The sequence below is a fragment of the Volvox carteri genome (assembly GCF_000143455.1).
Source record: "Volvox carteri f. nagariensis unplaced genomic scaffold VOLCAscaffold_14, whole genome shotgun sequence".
NCBI lineage: Eukaryota > Viridiplantae > Chlorophyta > Chlorophyceae > Chlamydomonadales > Volvocaceae > Volvox > Volvox carteri.
The window spans coordinates 420,246-436,649 of record NW_003307557.1 but is presented as its reverse complement, the minus strand read 5'-3'; the positions used below and the strand labels follow the sequence as shown (position 1 = coordinate 436,649).

Here is a 16,404-nt window from a genome sequence, read left to right as displayed (position 1 = left end):
TGAGGGGTTGTTTCTGAGAGCCTTTGACTTTGCCCTAGCTGAGACTTGTGGACTCGCTCTAGCGGGACCTGAGAACCCTTCGTGGTGTTTTCACTGCAGCGCCATCCCCGGATGGAGGGGCGGCGGAGTGGCTGCGTAGAGTGTTGGCAGTCTGAGTCGGGGTCGGGAGCACACAAGACTAACCGACTTGTGCTGTGTGCTCCCGACCCTTGCGCTGTGTTTCGGCTTCGGCCCCAGGCCCTCGCGGCCCACAGTGTAATCTAAGTCATACATACATGCATACATCTCTCAGCCATTTGACCCAAACCCCCACTCTGTGCTCCGAGTACCTCTCCGTCCCCTCGTCCACAACACACATACATACATACACACATACAGATCTTCAGCTTCTTGGCACCCGGCGTTGCTTCCCTACCTCCCCTTCCCCCCCGGGCTACTCCCCCCTCCTTCCCCGGCTACCTCCCAGGCGGGCAGGTGGCGGCGGTGACCCCCAACGACGTGCGTCTGGGCGGCTCGCTGCCGCCCTCCCTGCTGCTCACCGGCGCCAACATGGGCGGCAAGAGCACCCTGCTGCGGGCCGCCGGGCTCGCGGTGCTGATGGCCCAGCTGGGCTGCTACGTGCCCGCTCGGGGAGCCAGAATGGACCCCGTGGACAGAATATTCACAAGGATGGGTGCGGGGGCGTGAAGGGGGAGGGGGGGGGAAAGGGGCAGGGGGAAAGGGGGCGTGAAGGGGGAAGGGGGGGGAGGGGCAGGGGGAAAGGGGGGGGGCTGCAATGTAGGATAAGGTGGCACTGCGCTGTACTGCACGGCACTGTAAAGCACGGCGTGGCACTGTACCGCAATGTACTGCACGAGTTCGAGAGGCAAGTAGGCAAGAGCGGGGCACGCCTCTGGGACAGCCCTCTGGCACACACACTGCTGGGGGGGGGTCCGTACGGCTGTACGTGTGTCTAGATCAAGGCGTGGTGCGGCCCCCCTCCGGAGCATATGCCGCGCATGGTAAGCGTGAACGACATCTCTTCCCGCTTGAGCGCCCCCTTGAGCCTACTACACCCCCCTCCCCCTCCCCACCCACATACACATTCCCCGCAGGCGCACACGACCGCATCATGTCGGGTGAGAGCACCTTCCAGGTGGGGTGGGGTGGGGTGGGGTGGGGTGGGGTGGGGTGGGGTGGGGTGGGGTGGGGTGGGGTGGGGTGGGGTGGGGGTGGGTGAGGGAAGGGGCTTGAGGAGAGGGTGAAGCTCAACGTGGAGAGAGCGGGCGAGAGGGTTACGGTGCATAATGAAGCGGGCGGGGCCGCGGCCGCCTCTCGCTGTTGGCAATCAGGTGCGCGAGGGGGGCGGGGAGGAGGGGAGCACACTATCTCTGTACGACTGCTTTGAGAGGCCCTATGCCCTGGGTGGAGTGGGGTCGAGTGGGCGAAGGAATGCGGCACCACGGCAAGGCCATACCACACGAAACAATACTCTCACACATGCCCCCACGCACGCACGCACGCGGCCATGTGCCCCTCCATGGCGCTGTACATGCTCCTTGTCGGCACCTCTTCCAGGGGCCTTGAGCACCCCCCTTGCCCCCTCAGTCAGTGGTTCGTCATACCCCTTGCCTCATGTCCTCCAACGTACCCAGCCACACAGAAACCTACTTACCTAACACCATTCCTTGGCTGCTGTTCACCTGCTGCCGTCAGTCCTGCTCAACGGGACGACCTCTTGCCACGGTGCTCTCCCCCCTTTCCCTCCCCTTCCGGCCCCCGCCCCCAGGTGGAGATGGGTGAGGCAGCCGCGGGGTTGTGCTCCGCCAGCAGGGCCTCCCTGGTGGTGTTGGACGAGCTGGGTCGCGGTACGGCAACTCATGACGGCCAGGCAGTGGCGGGGGCGGTGCTGGAGTACCTCACCAATGAGCTGGGTTGCAGGTGAGGAGGGGGAAAGGAAGGGGGGGTGCAGGTGAGGAGGGGGAAGGGAAGGGGGGTGCAGGTGAGGAGGGGGAAGGGAAGGGGGTTGCAGGTGAGGAGGGGGAAGGGAAGGGGGGTGCAGGTGAGGAGGGGGAAGGGAAGGGGGGTGCAGGTGAGGAGGGGGAAGGGAAGGGGGGTGCAGGTGAGGAGGGGGAAGGGAAGGGGGGTTGCAGGTGAGGAGGGGGAAGGGAAGGGGGGTTGCAGGTGAGGAGGGGGAAAGGAAGGGGGGTTGCAGGTGAGGAGGGGGAAGGGAGGGAGGCACAGGCGGACGGCTAGCTCCACTTCCGAGACCGGATTCCGGAACCGGAGTGGAACCCCACCCTCACCATTGCCGGCATGGATTATCCTAATTCGTCAGGATTGGACGAAAACGGTTGGGAGGGCTCCGCATACCAAACCGTCATAGTTCGCTCCGCTCCGCTCTGTACAACACGTGGCTGTACGGCCTTCTCGGCATTACATATCCACGCATGACATCCCGTAGCCCTACCGACGTCTCTGCCCACCTTCCTCCCCACTACCCAAACCCCGAATCCTAATTCCCGGGGTCATGCAGGACGCTGTTTGCCACACACTATCACGGGCTGGCCACCGAGGCAACAACAGCAGCAGCGACTCAGTGTCCTGCCCGGCCAGGCGGTGGTGATGGTGACGGCGGTGGTGGTGTCCGCAGCAGTGGTTCGGGGCTGGCGGGTCGAGTGGCAGTGGCTCACATGGCCAGCACCGTGAGTGCGGAGGGGGCCTTCGTGCCGCTGCACACACTGAGACCGAGACCCGCACCGGACGGAAGCTGCGGATTACAGGTACGTCTGTATGCCTGTCTGTATGTGTGTTCTCACCCGGCGGGGACAAACAAGGAGGGGACGGAAGAGGGCAGGGCAGGTACTGGCAGGTGCCATTTGACGCCTGGAGGGATCACGTGAGTGTCCGTGTGCAGCTTGCATGCTGGTGCCGGTGCCGGTGCTGGTGCTCCAATGCGCTGAGGCAGCTGCTACCCGCAACATGGCGGGTGCGGCGCAGTATCATAGGCGGGTGTCTGGCATGTGGTGTGATGATGGCAGCTATTAGGCCAGCATAATCCCCGGACCGGCAGAGACCTCTGACTGGCAACTTGTGCCTGTGTTTGGTCGGCCCCGCATGGCCAACAACAAACAGTGACGTGCGCTCCGGCGAGGCCTTACAAGCTGGCTCTCGGTATCCTCCACACGCCCTCCGGGCCCCTGGCCCCTGGCCGCCACCCAAACTAATCCTACTGCTGCTGCTCTGTCGGCGGTGTAGGTTGCTGCCCTGGCCGGACTGCCCCGCCAGCTTCTGCGGAGGGCTCAGCAGGTGGCGGATGCGTTCGTGGCGCGAAGCCAGAGCGTTGGGGAGCAGCTAGGAGGGCGCCCAGGGCGGGAGGCGGACGGGGGAGGTCGGAGGGAAGAACGGGCGCTGCAGGCAGGGGAGAGCCCCGGGGGCCCCTGGGCGGCTCGTCGGGGGTTGCTGTTGGTTCGTGTTTCGGAGTTACGGCGGCTCCATGCGGCTAATGTGGCGGGTGGTGGCGGTGGGGCGCAGGGTTGGTCGGCTCCGGAGATGGACGCGTTGGGCCACTTCTGGTGGCGGCTGCGGCAGGAGGCGGCAGAGGCGGTCGAATGGCGGTGACGAAGGGCTGGTGGCCAAGGGTGGGTGCACGGAGGGGGGTGACAGGGGGCAAACGGGCTGTTCGAGCAGGAGCCCTTGCTGGTAATAAGAGCCGAAGGAGGAGGCGGAAGCGTAGCGGCCCTGTGTGTGATGGCGGCCCCGCCCTCAGTGATACCCCGTGGGGCCCCGCTCTCATCTCGCGTAGCCACACGTGGTAGGATGCCGTACACGAATGGCGCGGCTGCAAAGAGGCACCTTGGGCTTGAGGCGGAATACGAGAGAGACGTCGTGAATGGAAGCTTCGCTAAGGGTAAGACACCCATGGCCAGCGTCTTGACCGAGTGTCCATGCGAGGAGCTGGGTCCCAGCGCGGAAGTCGATAGGACACGGTCCAAATGCAGGATGTGTGCGTGTGCATGTTGAGATAGTACGCGCATTTGTGTGTGTATGTGTGTGTAAGGGGGGACGGTGTTTTAAGAATGAGCGTGAGCGGGTGTTGGGAGTGGGAGCAGCAGACATGTTGCTCAGAGCGGCGGTTGGATGACGGATGGATAGGTTCCCAGCCGCCACCTCGCGGGCTAGCACAGGAATCCAGAACAAATGGTACTCCGTGTCGAAATACAGTAGAACACTGCACAATTTTCCGGTGGCGGAAGGGGGCCCCCGGTTCGCTTTTTCCCCGCTGCGCCTGTAACAAGCCCACTGTGACAGAGCGCCATGAAGCACTGCAGCTGCCTCCCATTCCCAGAGCCTGCAGCTGCCTTTCATTCCCAAGCCAGTGCTCCGTCAGCTGCCGGTGCTCAACACGCACGAGGGTATGGGGCCCCACATAGTGCTGAAACACCAACACCCAACCACCAACACCGCACACGTATGGGGCCCCACATGGTGCTGAAACCCCCAGAGGCGTGACAGGATGTGGCAGCTAGTCAAGCTGTCATGGCATTAGCCGCTCCGATTCAAGCATGCGTTCCAAGCGAAAATCGCCAATGCGCAAGCAAAAATGGCACGACGCGCAAGCGACAGTTCGCTCTTGTGCAGCCGTTGACGCAGCAAACGAAACATGGCATTGGGACATTAAAAATCATTTGGAATCAGGTTTTGCCTGTGTCCAGGCACCGCGCGTCTCCAGGTTCGTGTTTGGCGACTCGCATCAAGCCACGGCTTCAAAGTGGTCAAAGGAACCTGTGATTATTGCTGCTAAAATTGAGCTGAGGCAATGACGTCACGATATAGGCTACCATGTTTGGACTCCAGCGGCGGCTTGGCTTGAAGAAAGACAGGAAAGGGCCGAAAAGAATGGAGCCCAACAACGGGGAAAGGCGGCAGTACTCGGGCAAAGGTAACAGGTGGTTGCCAACATTTTAGAGATATCGTGCTGTAAAATCCCGGGCACAAAACGGCTCAAGTGGACACACACTAGCCCGTCGTACCCGTGCACAACCTTGACTTTCTGACTTTCTGCTAGTGATTGCAGTAGCCTTGCATATCGATGGAAAGACAACCTTTGCGGTCATCCGTTAAAGTAATATACACCGAAAGCTGACGCTGTAGGTGACAACAATTTGAGCTAGATTTATGCACCGAGCTGCCTGGGGCAAATTTTCCTGTGAATGACCACACCAAGTGAATACTATAGCTTCTAAAATTAAGACATGTCACAAAAAACGCAAGAATTAAAGAATTTGGGGGCCGACGTGGTGAGCACAACTGTGCAAGAGTTTCGAGTAACTCAGTTGTTTTGCGCCCTATATCTGCTCGTATCTGTAATGGGCGCAACTTGAGCGATCACGGGAGAGGTATAGTCTGTAGGGTAGGCGCCACCATATCTGATCTCCAGGAAATGTGTACGCAGTTGGCCAAGTTCAAGAGCAAGCGCGCAACACACAAGGCCGCGAGCTCGTCACCAAACACACCTCGGCCGGTGCCCGTGGGTTCTGCGTCCGTTGCTCAGGTGCAATTCGAAAGAGAGCCGACGACGCTCCCTTTTTTGAAGTCCTTAAGAGTCTTGGTCGTTCTTGCAGGCTAACGGCGGCTCCAACCATGCTGTAGCACATGCAACGGCGGCAGCCCTCCCGGTGGGTGTTACCTGGGTCAACGCGCACGCCCGTCAGTCCTTTAATTTCCTGATGCGTCCCTCCATTCTACAGGCACTTCCTGACGCGGCTGCAGAGCTCTTGGGTCAGGTGGACCTGCCTGCCTCCGCTGCCGGTATCCGCCTGGAGTCGACCCCCCCAGCGGCTGTTTCAACGCCGCCTCCCACGGCGCCTGTCCCTGATGGTGCCGTGGGAGATGTTAAGGATGACCGGGCTGCAGCTGCAGAGTCTGCGGCATTCGAGCAGCCCTGCTCTGCCCCAGTATCGGAAAGCGACGAGTTAGCAACAGGGCAGTCCGCACGCCATGAGGGTAACGCACACCTTATTGCGACTGTCGAGCCGGCTGACTTTGTTTCTGCGGGTGAAATGGCCGAGCCTTCGTCAACCGCGATGCCAGGGGTGGCCCCGGCTGAGCAAATCGCTGATTCATTGCAGCCCTCCACCTCCACACCAGGACGGCTGCAAGGTATCGCTACTGCAGCCGGAGCGGGTGAAGAGTGTTCAGGGGCGGCTACAGATGCTACCTCTGCCGCCGCGTTGGCAGAACGCGATGCCCAGCTTGTGGAGCTTCGTGCGGAGGTGGAGCGCCTACGCCATGAGGTGGCGGAAGTAGGCGCTAGCAAGGCAGAGTTGGCGGCGCATGTGGCCAGACTGTCTTCGGAGCGTGAGGCACTGGAGGCTGAGGTGCAGCAGCTAAGAGAGCATTTGGAGGAGCGCGCAAAAGCGCAGGCTGCGGAGGCCGCCTCAGCTGCGGAGGCGGAACTGGCGCGACAGGCGCAACTTGCGCTCGTGGCGGAGCTGGAGGAGCTGCGGGAGCTGCAGCGGAAGACAAAGGAGGTCGGGCTGTGTATGTCGCTTGTCATGTGTGTGTAACGTAACGGAATGCGATGCTAGGTGGGGCATCTTGGTGGTAGATTGGGGGGAGGTGGGCCCGAGGTGGGCCCGACACCGGACCATGTTGAGGGAGTCGAGAGTGATCGGGCTCAGATGGTTCAGCAGGGCAGGACACGTCATGTAGGATAGGGGAGCTACTACCAAGGAAAGGGAAGATCGACACCCCGTGCACTGGCTAGGTCTGTACCTGGACAGCAAGATGGGTATGATGCGAAAGATGGCCCCTGCATTAATTCTCCGTTGCATCGATACGTTTGGAGGCTGCACCACAGTATTTGGAAACCTCATGTCCCAAATGAATATCCGCTTTGGCCGCCTCGCTGTGGCCGGGACAGGTTGGGCGCTGAGTTTGGTGCAGTAACCCTGCGCCTAAGTAATTTTCGCTGCCCTCCTCCCCCAGGAGCTGTCACACTGGGAGGCGCTGCACAGCGATCTGCGGGCGGAGCTGGAGTCCAAGGATCGAGAGCTGGCGGCTGCTTCCGCTGCGGTGGAGGAGCTTCAGCAGCTGAGGCAGCAGCTGGGGAACGAGGATGTCGGCAGCCTGGTGGCGCGGGCGCAGCAGGTGCGTCGGGCCGGAATGGGCGTGAGGGCGGGGGATCGGGCCTTCTTTTGGATGAGCTCCACTGCTTCGCGTGCTTCGCTTCCCGTCGTATCATGGTCCCGGTGCCTCAATACCAGGCGTCCGTGTTGGAGGTCAAGTACGAGAAGCTGAAGGAGGAGGGCAAGGTGCGGTTCGATAAGCTGAAGGAGCAGAGCAACCACCGCAAAATCGAGCTTGCGGAAGCAAGGCAGCAGGTGCGGGATCGCGGATGGGAGAAGAGCTGCGTTGGTGTGTTCGATATCTTCTTTCCTTGATGTGCCTATTGATATGGATATGGATGTGCGCTGTAATGCGCGGCAGGGGATACAGGCAGTGTGCGGCGGAGACCCCGCGGCAGGCAAAAATGTAAGGCCTTGGAAACGCTATCCTGCGGGCCGGCCTCGACCCCACGCCATTGCCTGCCCTCCCTCGCAATCTCCGACGCTCTGTCTCCCTCCCTTATTTGCATTTCAGCTGCTAGCCCTTGCTCAGGAGAAGTCAGAGCTGGAGGCTAAGTTGCAGGCGGACTCCGCAAATGCAGAGAGTGCTGCTGCGCAGCTGCAGCAGCAGCTGGCCGACGTCGTCGCCGAGCGCGATCAATTGCGGGTGGCTGTTGGTCGGGTTCCGGAGTTGGAGGTGCTCACCCGCGAACTGCAGGCGGCGCTCTCAGCAGCGCGAGACGCTGTGGCAGCGGCAGAACTGGCAGCGCACACGGAGGCAGAGCGCCGAACGGCGGCAGAGGCAGCGCTGGCGGACATTGAGGCGCGCCGCAGCGATGACGCAGCAACTGCTTCAGCACTGCGGGCGCAGGCGGTTGCCCAGGCGGAGGGCCGGGCAGCGCAGCTGGAGTCTGAGCTGGAGAGCGCACACCGGGCCGCAGCGGAGGCAGCAGCGAAGGTGGCGGACTTGGAGCCTTTGGTGGCTGAGTGCGCTGCGTTGCGCACTAACATTGTAGCACTGGAGGCGAAAGCTGCTGCGCAGGTGTCAGAGCTGGAGGGGGAGGTGCAGCGGCTCACGGAGGCGTGCGCGATGCAGCGTCGGGAACTGGATGACGGTGCTGCAGCAGCCGATACCCTGCAGCAGCAGTTGGCAGAGCTGCGTGTTGAGTTGGCAGCGAGGGAGGATGCAAAAGCAGCGGCAGCTTTGGCGGTGGCCGCAGCCGAATCGGCAGCAGAGGAGCGCCACGAGGCTGCGATAACAGAGTTGAAGGCGCGTGTGACAGCGTTGGAGGAGGATTTAGGCCGCACTGTCGATGAACTGGGCAAGGAACGGGCGCAGTTGGCGAAGGGGAAGGCGGCGTTCAAGAAGGCAAAGGAGGAGAACCAACGGCTGAAAGAGGAGCTGGCCAAGGTTAGGGAGGACATCGCGGTGGTTAATGCGGCCTCAGCAGCAGCAACTGATGCGGCGGCAGAGGAGCGGGCAACGGCCCTTAAGTGGGCGGCCGAGATGGAAGACATGAAGTCGAAGCTGGCGGAGGCGCGAACTCACGCGGATGAGCTGCAGCAGCGGTTGCAGGTGGGGAGTTGATTATACAAGCTTGGGCTTTGTTTTTGCAATAAGGCCTCGGTATAGTGCGTAGTATATGCGGTCGCACGAGGGCGGGATCATGGGGCAATTTGGGGGGGCCCGCCGGGCAATGCAGATCCCTTGTTGGCAGAAAACGCGTTACCGGATACTGTCGTCTGCATGGAAACACCTGCCAGTGCATCGGCCCAACTTTTCAGCCTCTGCGCTCGCTTTCGTGTCCTTGACGAACGTTCTACGTCGTCAAGTTTACCTGCGCACATAACCGAACCAGCTCCATATTTTTTCTCTCCGTGACTCTAGGCTGCAGAGGCGTCCGCTGCTGAGCTCCGGGCACAGGTGGAGACGCTGAGCTCAGATAACGAGCAGCTCCAGCAGCAATACAGCGAGCAGATGGAGTCGCAAGACCAGATGGAGGCCAAGATCATCCAGCAGGCAGCCGAAATTAACAACCTGCGGACCCAGCTGCAGGAGAGCACAGACAAGCTCGGCGCGCTCGCGTCACAGTCGGCGGCGGCACAGCAGGTGGCTGAGGCGGCAGCAGCATCGCGTTCGGAGGCCGAGGCGCGCATTGCCGAGCTGGAGCAGCGCGTCGCTGACGCCGAGGCGCTGGCGGAGGCACGGGCGGCCGGGCTGGCGGAGGCGCAGGCTGCGGCGGGTCAGACGCAGTCCGAGGTGGCGGAGCTGCGGAGGGCGCTCGCGGAAGCGGAAGCCCAGGCGGGTGAGCTGCAAGCAGCGGCAGCGGCACATGAGAGCCAGGTTGCCCGCCTCACACAGCAATTGACGGAGGCGCAGGACTTAATGGAGTTGCAGCGAACAGTGCAGGAGGACGCGGTGGCAGCTCTGGAGGCGACGCTCAAGGAGGCGGAGGCCAAGGCTTCTGCAGCATGGGCGGAGGCGGAGGCAGTTCGGGAGGCGCTTGCTACAGCCGAGGCGCAGCTGATCGAGTCACGTCAGGGCCAGCAGGTGGCAACGGAACTGCAGTCGCGCGTGGGAGAGCTGGAGGCCAAACTGTCTGAGCAGTCGAGTCGTATGGCGATAGCTAAATCCCAATACGGGAAAATAAAGCAGGAGAAGGCCAACCTCAAGGAGCGGGTGGCGGAGTTGGGCGCCCAGGTAGAGGCGCTGAATGGCGCCAAAGCAACACTAGAGGAGCAGCTGGCTCGGGCGCAGGTGTGTGTGGAGGGGGGGCCAGCGACCGCAGGGAAGATTGCGCGGGCTGGGAGGAAAGACTGCGGCAGGTAGGCAGCTGCAAGGAAACATGTGGAGGGGTCAGTAAGTTCTTGAGCTTGCTGCTTGTGTCCACGTGGGGGAAAGCACGAGTGTTGGAGCTTGCTCTTTGCCTGTTGCGTCGTTTGCAGCTTGCAGACGCCAACTACCCGCCAAAGGTACAGGACAGCTAACTGAAAGTTAGCAATCGCACGCGAGGTTATCCTCGTCCGCATGTAACGGCTCGCTGCACAAATGCACTGTTCCCCCGGAGGAGCCGTGGTCACATGGAACCTGTTTACAGCTGTGTGCTGGTACTCCGCCACGTGTGGGCCTGGAGGGGCTGTTCCGCGGCGCTCTGTCAGCAGTCGTTCTCTCACCCAACAACCCCCAGGTGGCAGCTGCTGACGCGGACACCTCGAGCCAGGTGGAGCATCTGCAGGAGCGATGCGGGGAGCTCATGATAGCCGCCGACTTGCTGCAATCCCAGCTCGACGAGGCGCAAGCAGCCGCTCAGGCTGCGCAACAGCGCATCAGTGCTGTCGAGGCGCAGCTGGCGTCCGAGGCAGAGCGTGCTGCGGTATTGGACTTACAGCTGGGTGAGGCACGAGAGGTGCAAGGGAGGCTGCAAACGGAGCTTGAGGCCGCACGCACTACACAGCAGGCTGAGATGGAGGCGCGTGAAGCAGCAGAAGCAGATGCGGAGGCGGTTCGAAATCGGCTCGAGTCGACTCGTGAGCAGGTCGCTGCACTGAAGGAGGTTGTGAGCGACCAGCAGGAGGAGATTGGAGAGCTGCAGCGCAAAGTGGAAGAGACGACGACGACGATGAAAGCCACACAATTGGAGCTGGAGCAGGCGCGAGCTGAGGCTGATGGGCTGCGGGCAAGGCTACAGGAGGCGAGGGCCGAAACAGTTGCGCGGACAGCCGAGGTAAGCCAGTTGCTTGAGCGCACAGAAGGTTTGCAGCAGGAGGTGACGGAGCTGCGGACGCAGCTATCCACTACACGGGAGGCAAGGGGAGAGGAGGTCCAGGCTCTTCAATGGCAGCTGGAGGCGGCACAGCAGGTGGCTGAGGCGGCAGCAGCATCGCGTTCGGAGGCCGAGGCGCGCATTGCCGAGCTGGAGCAGCGCGTCGCTGACGCCGAGGCGCTGGCGGAGGCACGGGCGGCCGGGCTGGCGGAGGCGCAGGCTGCGGCGGGTCAGACGCAGTCCGAGGTGGCGGAGCTGCGGAGGGCGCTCGCGGAAGCGGAAGCCCAGGCGGGTGAGCTGCAAGCAGCGGCAGCGGCACATGAGTCGAGCACGGTAGCGCTGCGCTTGGAGGCGTTGGAGACATCTGCCGCACTGGAGGCAGCACGCCAGGAGCTTGTTGAGTCTCAGCATTCGGGCCAAGAGGCCAGAGCCGAAGCAGCACATCTGCGCACTCTGCTGGAGGAGGCAATTGCGGCGTCCGCCAGGGCGTCTGACTCGGCGGGCGACCAGGCTGCAGCAGAAGCGCGTACAGCTGAGCTGGCCGCCGTACAAGCTGCTTTGGAGGAGGCCAGATCTGAGGTGGCCGCGCTGCAGCAGGCGCTAGCGGACGCGGAGGCGCACTCAGGTGAGCTTCGAGCGGCGGTGACAACGCGGGAGGCCAACATTGAAGCCCTTCACAGAGAGGTCGCCCTGGCCACCTCCCATCTTGAGGAGGCCCGCCGGCAACTGGATGCCGTGCAGCACTCGGCAAGGACAGCGGCGGAAGACACGGCAGCCGAGATCCGCGAACTGCAGCGGCAGCTGGAAGAGGTGCGAGCGGCATCATCATTAGTTGTCGCCCCTTCGGCTGCAGTGTCTGGGCAGGTGACGGAAGCCACGGCGGCAGTTGACGAGGCGGAGCGTCTACAAGCGGCGTTGGCGGATGGGGGTTCCTGGGATGCAAACGAGCTGGGTGGCAACAATCCGGGGGACGCCGAGGCTAGTTCGCACAGGGTAACGGGGTCCGCCGATAGCAGTGATCACCAATCTACGGCAGTTCCCGAGAGGGCGCAGGCCGAGCCGGCGGCGCTGGAAGCACAGACATTACGTGAGGCGCTGGAAGCCTCGCAGACTAGGGTTTCAGAGCTTGAAGGGCGGGTCTCCGAGTTGCAGGCGGAGCTGGAGGAGGCCCAGGCGGCAGCAATGGATGCCGGCGATGCAGTGGACCGCTGCGAGCTGCTGCAGGAAGCGTGCAAGACGCTGCGAGTGCAGCTGGAGGAGGCGCAGCTGCAGCTGACGGTCGCGGATTCAGACCTGCAGGCGCAGCTGGAGGAGGCGCGATCCGCCGTTGACCAGCTCTCTGCCAGGGTGACTGAGATGGAAACGCAACGCCACGAGCTGGAACAACTACTGGAGCAGGCGCAGGCGCAGCTCTTGCAAAGTCAGGGTCGCGAAGCGGAGGCCCAGGCTGCGGTGGAGGCCCTGCGGGTGCAGCTGTTGGCAGCCGACACCAGCGCAACAAAGCAGCTCATCACCCTTCAGGAGCACCTGCGACATTCAGAGGAGCGCCTGCAACATGCGGAATTAGAAAGGGAGGCGGCGATGCAATCTGCTGCCGCAGCCGCGACGAGCCAAGCTGAGGTGGTATCAGCGCTGCAAACGGAGGTGGCAAGCTTGCGTTTGACCGCGGAAGCCGCGGTGGAGCGCGAGGCAGCTGCAACAGCGGCGGTGCAGGCTCTCCGACAGGCTGCAGAGGCGGCACGCGTGGCGGATGATGAGCTGCAATCCCAGCTACACGAGTCGCACGAGACCCGGACAAAGCTTGAAGCAGACGTAGAGGTTCTCCGGAGTCAGCTGGGGGAGTTGCGTGACGGCAACATGCACTTGTTGTCGGAGCTTCGGGAGACCCAGTCAGCTCTGGACTCGGAGCGGGTGCAGCTGGCAGCAGCGGTGCGGCGTGCAGAGGAGCTGGAGCAGCGGCTGGCTGCAGTGGCGCGGGACCAGGAGCAGGAGCTAGCTGCAGAGGTGGCTTCTGTAGCAGTGGGTTGCAGGACTGCTGAGGCAGAGACCGCACGAGCTGCGGCGCTGGAGCAACGGAGCGCAGAACTTGAGGTGCGGTGGAATACCTGTAGGGGCTCTTGAGAGGCTCGGGAAGGCTTTTGGATCACTCATGGAGAGGGAGGGACCTTTCCTGTATATTGGACTCTTCTTCACGGAACTCGCTCGTTCTTCACTGACAGTAACGATTTACTTCGTGCTTGGGGCGAAGAATCCAAACTGCTTCTCACCTTCGTGTTTATTAGTAGTGTTCGCGCTTGCTGCGGCAACCTACCACCTGGGGTACGGCCGGGTTCTGAAGCATACACCGTGCCATTTCGACCCCAGGCGGAATTGTCCCGACTTCGCATGGAGAATGAGGAACTCGAGGGGCGCTGTCTGGGCCTGGAGGCACTCAGTCAGCAGCAGGTTGAGCAACTGCAGCAACAAGGACAACAGCTACATCGCTTACAGGCAAGGCGGGAGAGGAAATGGGGCTGGAAGAAGTGGGAGGAGAAAGGGGCAGGAAGGGGTCTGAAGAAGCGATGTTCGGAGGCCGGGTTGGCTTTGGAAGCGAATTCAGAAACGTCTTTCACCATGCTGCTTCCAACATACATAGTAGATTTATTAAGAAAGCATGTTATCCAACAAGATACGTAAAATGGCTGCTTCCTGGGTCGGTCCCTTGGCACCAAACGCGGTGGTGGCCTAGCGGATGGGCGACGGCCTTCGACTCGACCGCAGGGTAGCATGGGTGAGGGCTGTGTCAAGGTTAACCGAGACGATATTGCGCCTCAGGAGCGGGCACGTATGTATGATTATTATACAATGCACAACCGGTCTTTCACAGCGCCTCGCGTGTAAGATTGAGTGCAGAGCATGCACAGCGGGCTTAACCCGACGGATTTTCGCTGAACTTAGGGACATCTAGCAATCCTGTATGAATGCCCGTAATCCAACCATGCGGCTTTTATGGAAATCTGTAAGTCAGTGCAGGTTGAGCCAGAACTTCATAATGGTAGTTGGTGGGCCTAAGCGGTAGAGTGCGTCCAACAGCAGAATTGCTTAGCTCTTGTGTGGTGTAGCGAAGCTGGATTAGGACGTTTTTAGGTACCGCTATAAATATGTGTAGAGAACGGCTGTCATGAGGGGATAGATCTGGTTGCGGATGTCCAGGGAGTTCGCCTTCTCGCCGTCATGCGCATATGGAAGGCTCTTAGCCGACGTGATCAGGGTACGGCGCCTTTTGCTTCGGAAGAATAACGATTTCAGAAATGCACGCCGAAAGTTTCAATACCTGTACGGCAAGGCCGGTCAGCTTGGGGATCAATGGCGAAAGGGTTTTCTCCTTTCCATCCCGTGTTTTGTCCGTGCCCCTGACTACCAGTGCTCGCTCCGCCACGTCGGCAGGTCGCCATGTATGCCTTCCCATGGCAGGCATGTGTGCTTTTTTCCCACCTCCCATGCATCCCCCCATCTTGCCACAGGAGTACATCCAGGGCCTGCAGGCCCAGCTAACGGATGCCGCAGCAGCATCCCGCTCGCTGGCTGAGGCACAGGGGGCTGTGGATCAACTGCGAAGGCAACTGGAAGAGACGGTCAGGCAGGGGGCTGCGTCATCGCAGCACGCACAGCGCTTAGAAACGGCCGTTCAGGAACAGCGAGCTCGAATTGGCGCCTTAGAGCAGCAGCTGGCAGCTTCCCATGAGCAGCTACAACAGGCCCAGATGCAGATTCGACAGCTTCAGCAGCATGTGCACGGTGATCACCAGGGCGCACCTGGTCCATCCTCTGAACAAGTCGCGGCGCTGCGGGGGGCGCATGAGCAGCTGCAGCAACAGCACGCGGCAATGACGGCGGAGGTGGAGAGGTTGCGCAGTATGGCGGCAGGGGCGGCCACTGGGGAAAATGCAGGCGGGGCAGCAGCGGTGGTCGAGCTGCGGCGGCAGGTGATGGAGCTGCAGAACGAGCGAGTGGGACTAGTGTCGAGGTAGGTCGACATTGGGCCTATCGGGGGTTGGGGAGTCTGGTCGCCAACTTCTTCGTGCGCAAAAGTTACATATTGACACTGCCGCAACGCTGCACCTGACGATGAACGCAAAATGATATTGCCGCAAGGTCAGCGCCATGATTTCAATTGTCATGCGCATGCCGACATCCTAGATTCGCCTTCCTGCATCTCAACCCACCCATCGGCACAGGGACGGCCATAGCGTTTGCCAGGGGTCGCAACTGATTACTAGATTGCGGCCATCCAAGCCGATATGGGGTTGTGTTTGCTTCTCACAAGGATGGAATAGAATACATTGACAACGGTTATACGTGTCTTAACTTGCCAGCACGCTTTTGCCGCATGCTTTAACCCTTAACCGTGGCTAAGCCACAATGTTGCATCGCCATCCATCACGTCGCAACAACCTGCCCCGCAGGGCCAACCAGGTGGATGGTCTGCTGGCGGAGGTCGAGACGCTCCGACAGACCCGCACACAGCTGGAAATGGCCCTCCGTGCGGAGCAACGCCGCAACCAGCAGGCGGCTGTGGGCATCATCGTACCGCCCGGCTTAAGCAGCCCGGCAAGCGGCACTGGGGTTGGCTCGTCCAACACTGGCAACCCGGGGGCGGCAGCTGATAAGAAGCGCGACGAAATGGCCTCGCAGTTGGCAGGGGTGTACGACCCGGAAAATGCAGTGCTGCAGGTGCGATACGTGAAACGATATACATTCTGTGGTGCATCATTTTGCCTAGGAGATCTTGATCCCCGGCAAGGGTCTAGAGCACCGGGGAAACAGAGGGGCAGACACCCAAGCTCCCCAGTAGTACCCTTACCTGTTCCTTCAGCGTGGCCACATGTAGATTTCAACTTTCGTGTCCTCGTGAGAATTCCGATACCTTAAAAGCCACACCCTCATCAGCGCTGCACATACACACCTTTCCATGTTCCCGCCTGCCGCACCCTCGGTAACTACAGGGGGCGTCCACCACCTTCCAGCCCCTCTCGGGGCTGCTCAGAGGGAACTGCCCGCCCTTCGCAGCCAACATTCTTGGCGCGGCGGTACGGCTGCACGACAAATTGACGGTGGCCTTATACTGCCGGCCTACCGCTCGGCTGCTGTTTAGTGCGTACATTTTGTTGCTTCACCTGTTGGTGCTGATATGAGACCGCGGTGGCTGGCAGGTTGTGTGCGGGTAGTGGTAGCGTCATGTAGGGCAGGTGAGGCGTTTCTTGCGTGTTGAAGCTTTGCCAAGATTGCACCCGCCACTCCATGTCCCTTGTTTGTCCAGACGACGAATCTAAGGACGATCAGCGTGTTCCTGGCGGTGTGATATTTTAATTTTGTATCGAAAATGAGTGAGAAACCAGGGAGTCTGTGACTGAATGCGCCGCACTACAAACTCTAAAAATATCAACGTAGCTGATACTGAACCACAAAACAGCAAACAATAACTGCACCCGTGAAACTCGCAAATGAGATCGCTGGTTCCCGCGGTGCACCACGCACTCTCGATGTTTTAAGAAAACCCTAAAACAACACAA

General features: G+C 61.1%; 2 protein-coding genes across 2 annotated transcripts; both read left to right on the top strand.

The window, feature by feature from the left end:
* Positions 1-537: 537 nt before the first annotated feature.
* VOLCADRAFT_48740 (uncharacterized protein) lies at positions 538-1,849 on the top strand (the record flags this gene model as incomplete). Its single annotated transcript, XM_002949433.1, has 3 exons — positions 538-673; positions 1,095-1,135; positions 1,769-1,849. Coding segments are annotated over 3 exons (258 nt in total), but the record flags the coding sequence as incomplete, so codon positions are not given.
* Positions 1,850-5,234: 3,385 nt separating this feature from the next.
* VOLCADRAFT_89747 (uncharacterized protein) lies at positions 5,235-16,193 on the top strand (the record flags this gene model as incomplete). The annotated part of the gene is made up of 13 exons (XM_002949432.1): positions 5,235-5,279; positions 5,604-5,657; positions 5,730-6,512; positions 6,970-7,131; positions 7,248-7,364; positions 7,624-8,664; positions 8,977-9,846; positions 10,035-10,061; positions 10,277-12,943; positions 14,356-14,858; positions 15,298-15,565; positions 15,838-15,921; positions 16,152-16,193. The coding sequence occupies 13 exons, from the start codon at positions 5,235-5,237 to the stop codon at positions 16,191-16,193; spliced, it is 6,663 nt and encodes a 2,220-aa protein (XP_002949478.1).
* Positions 16,194-16,404: the final 211 nt, after the last annotated feature.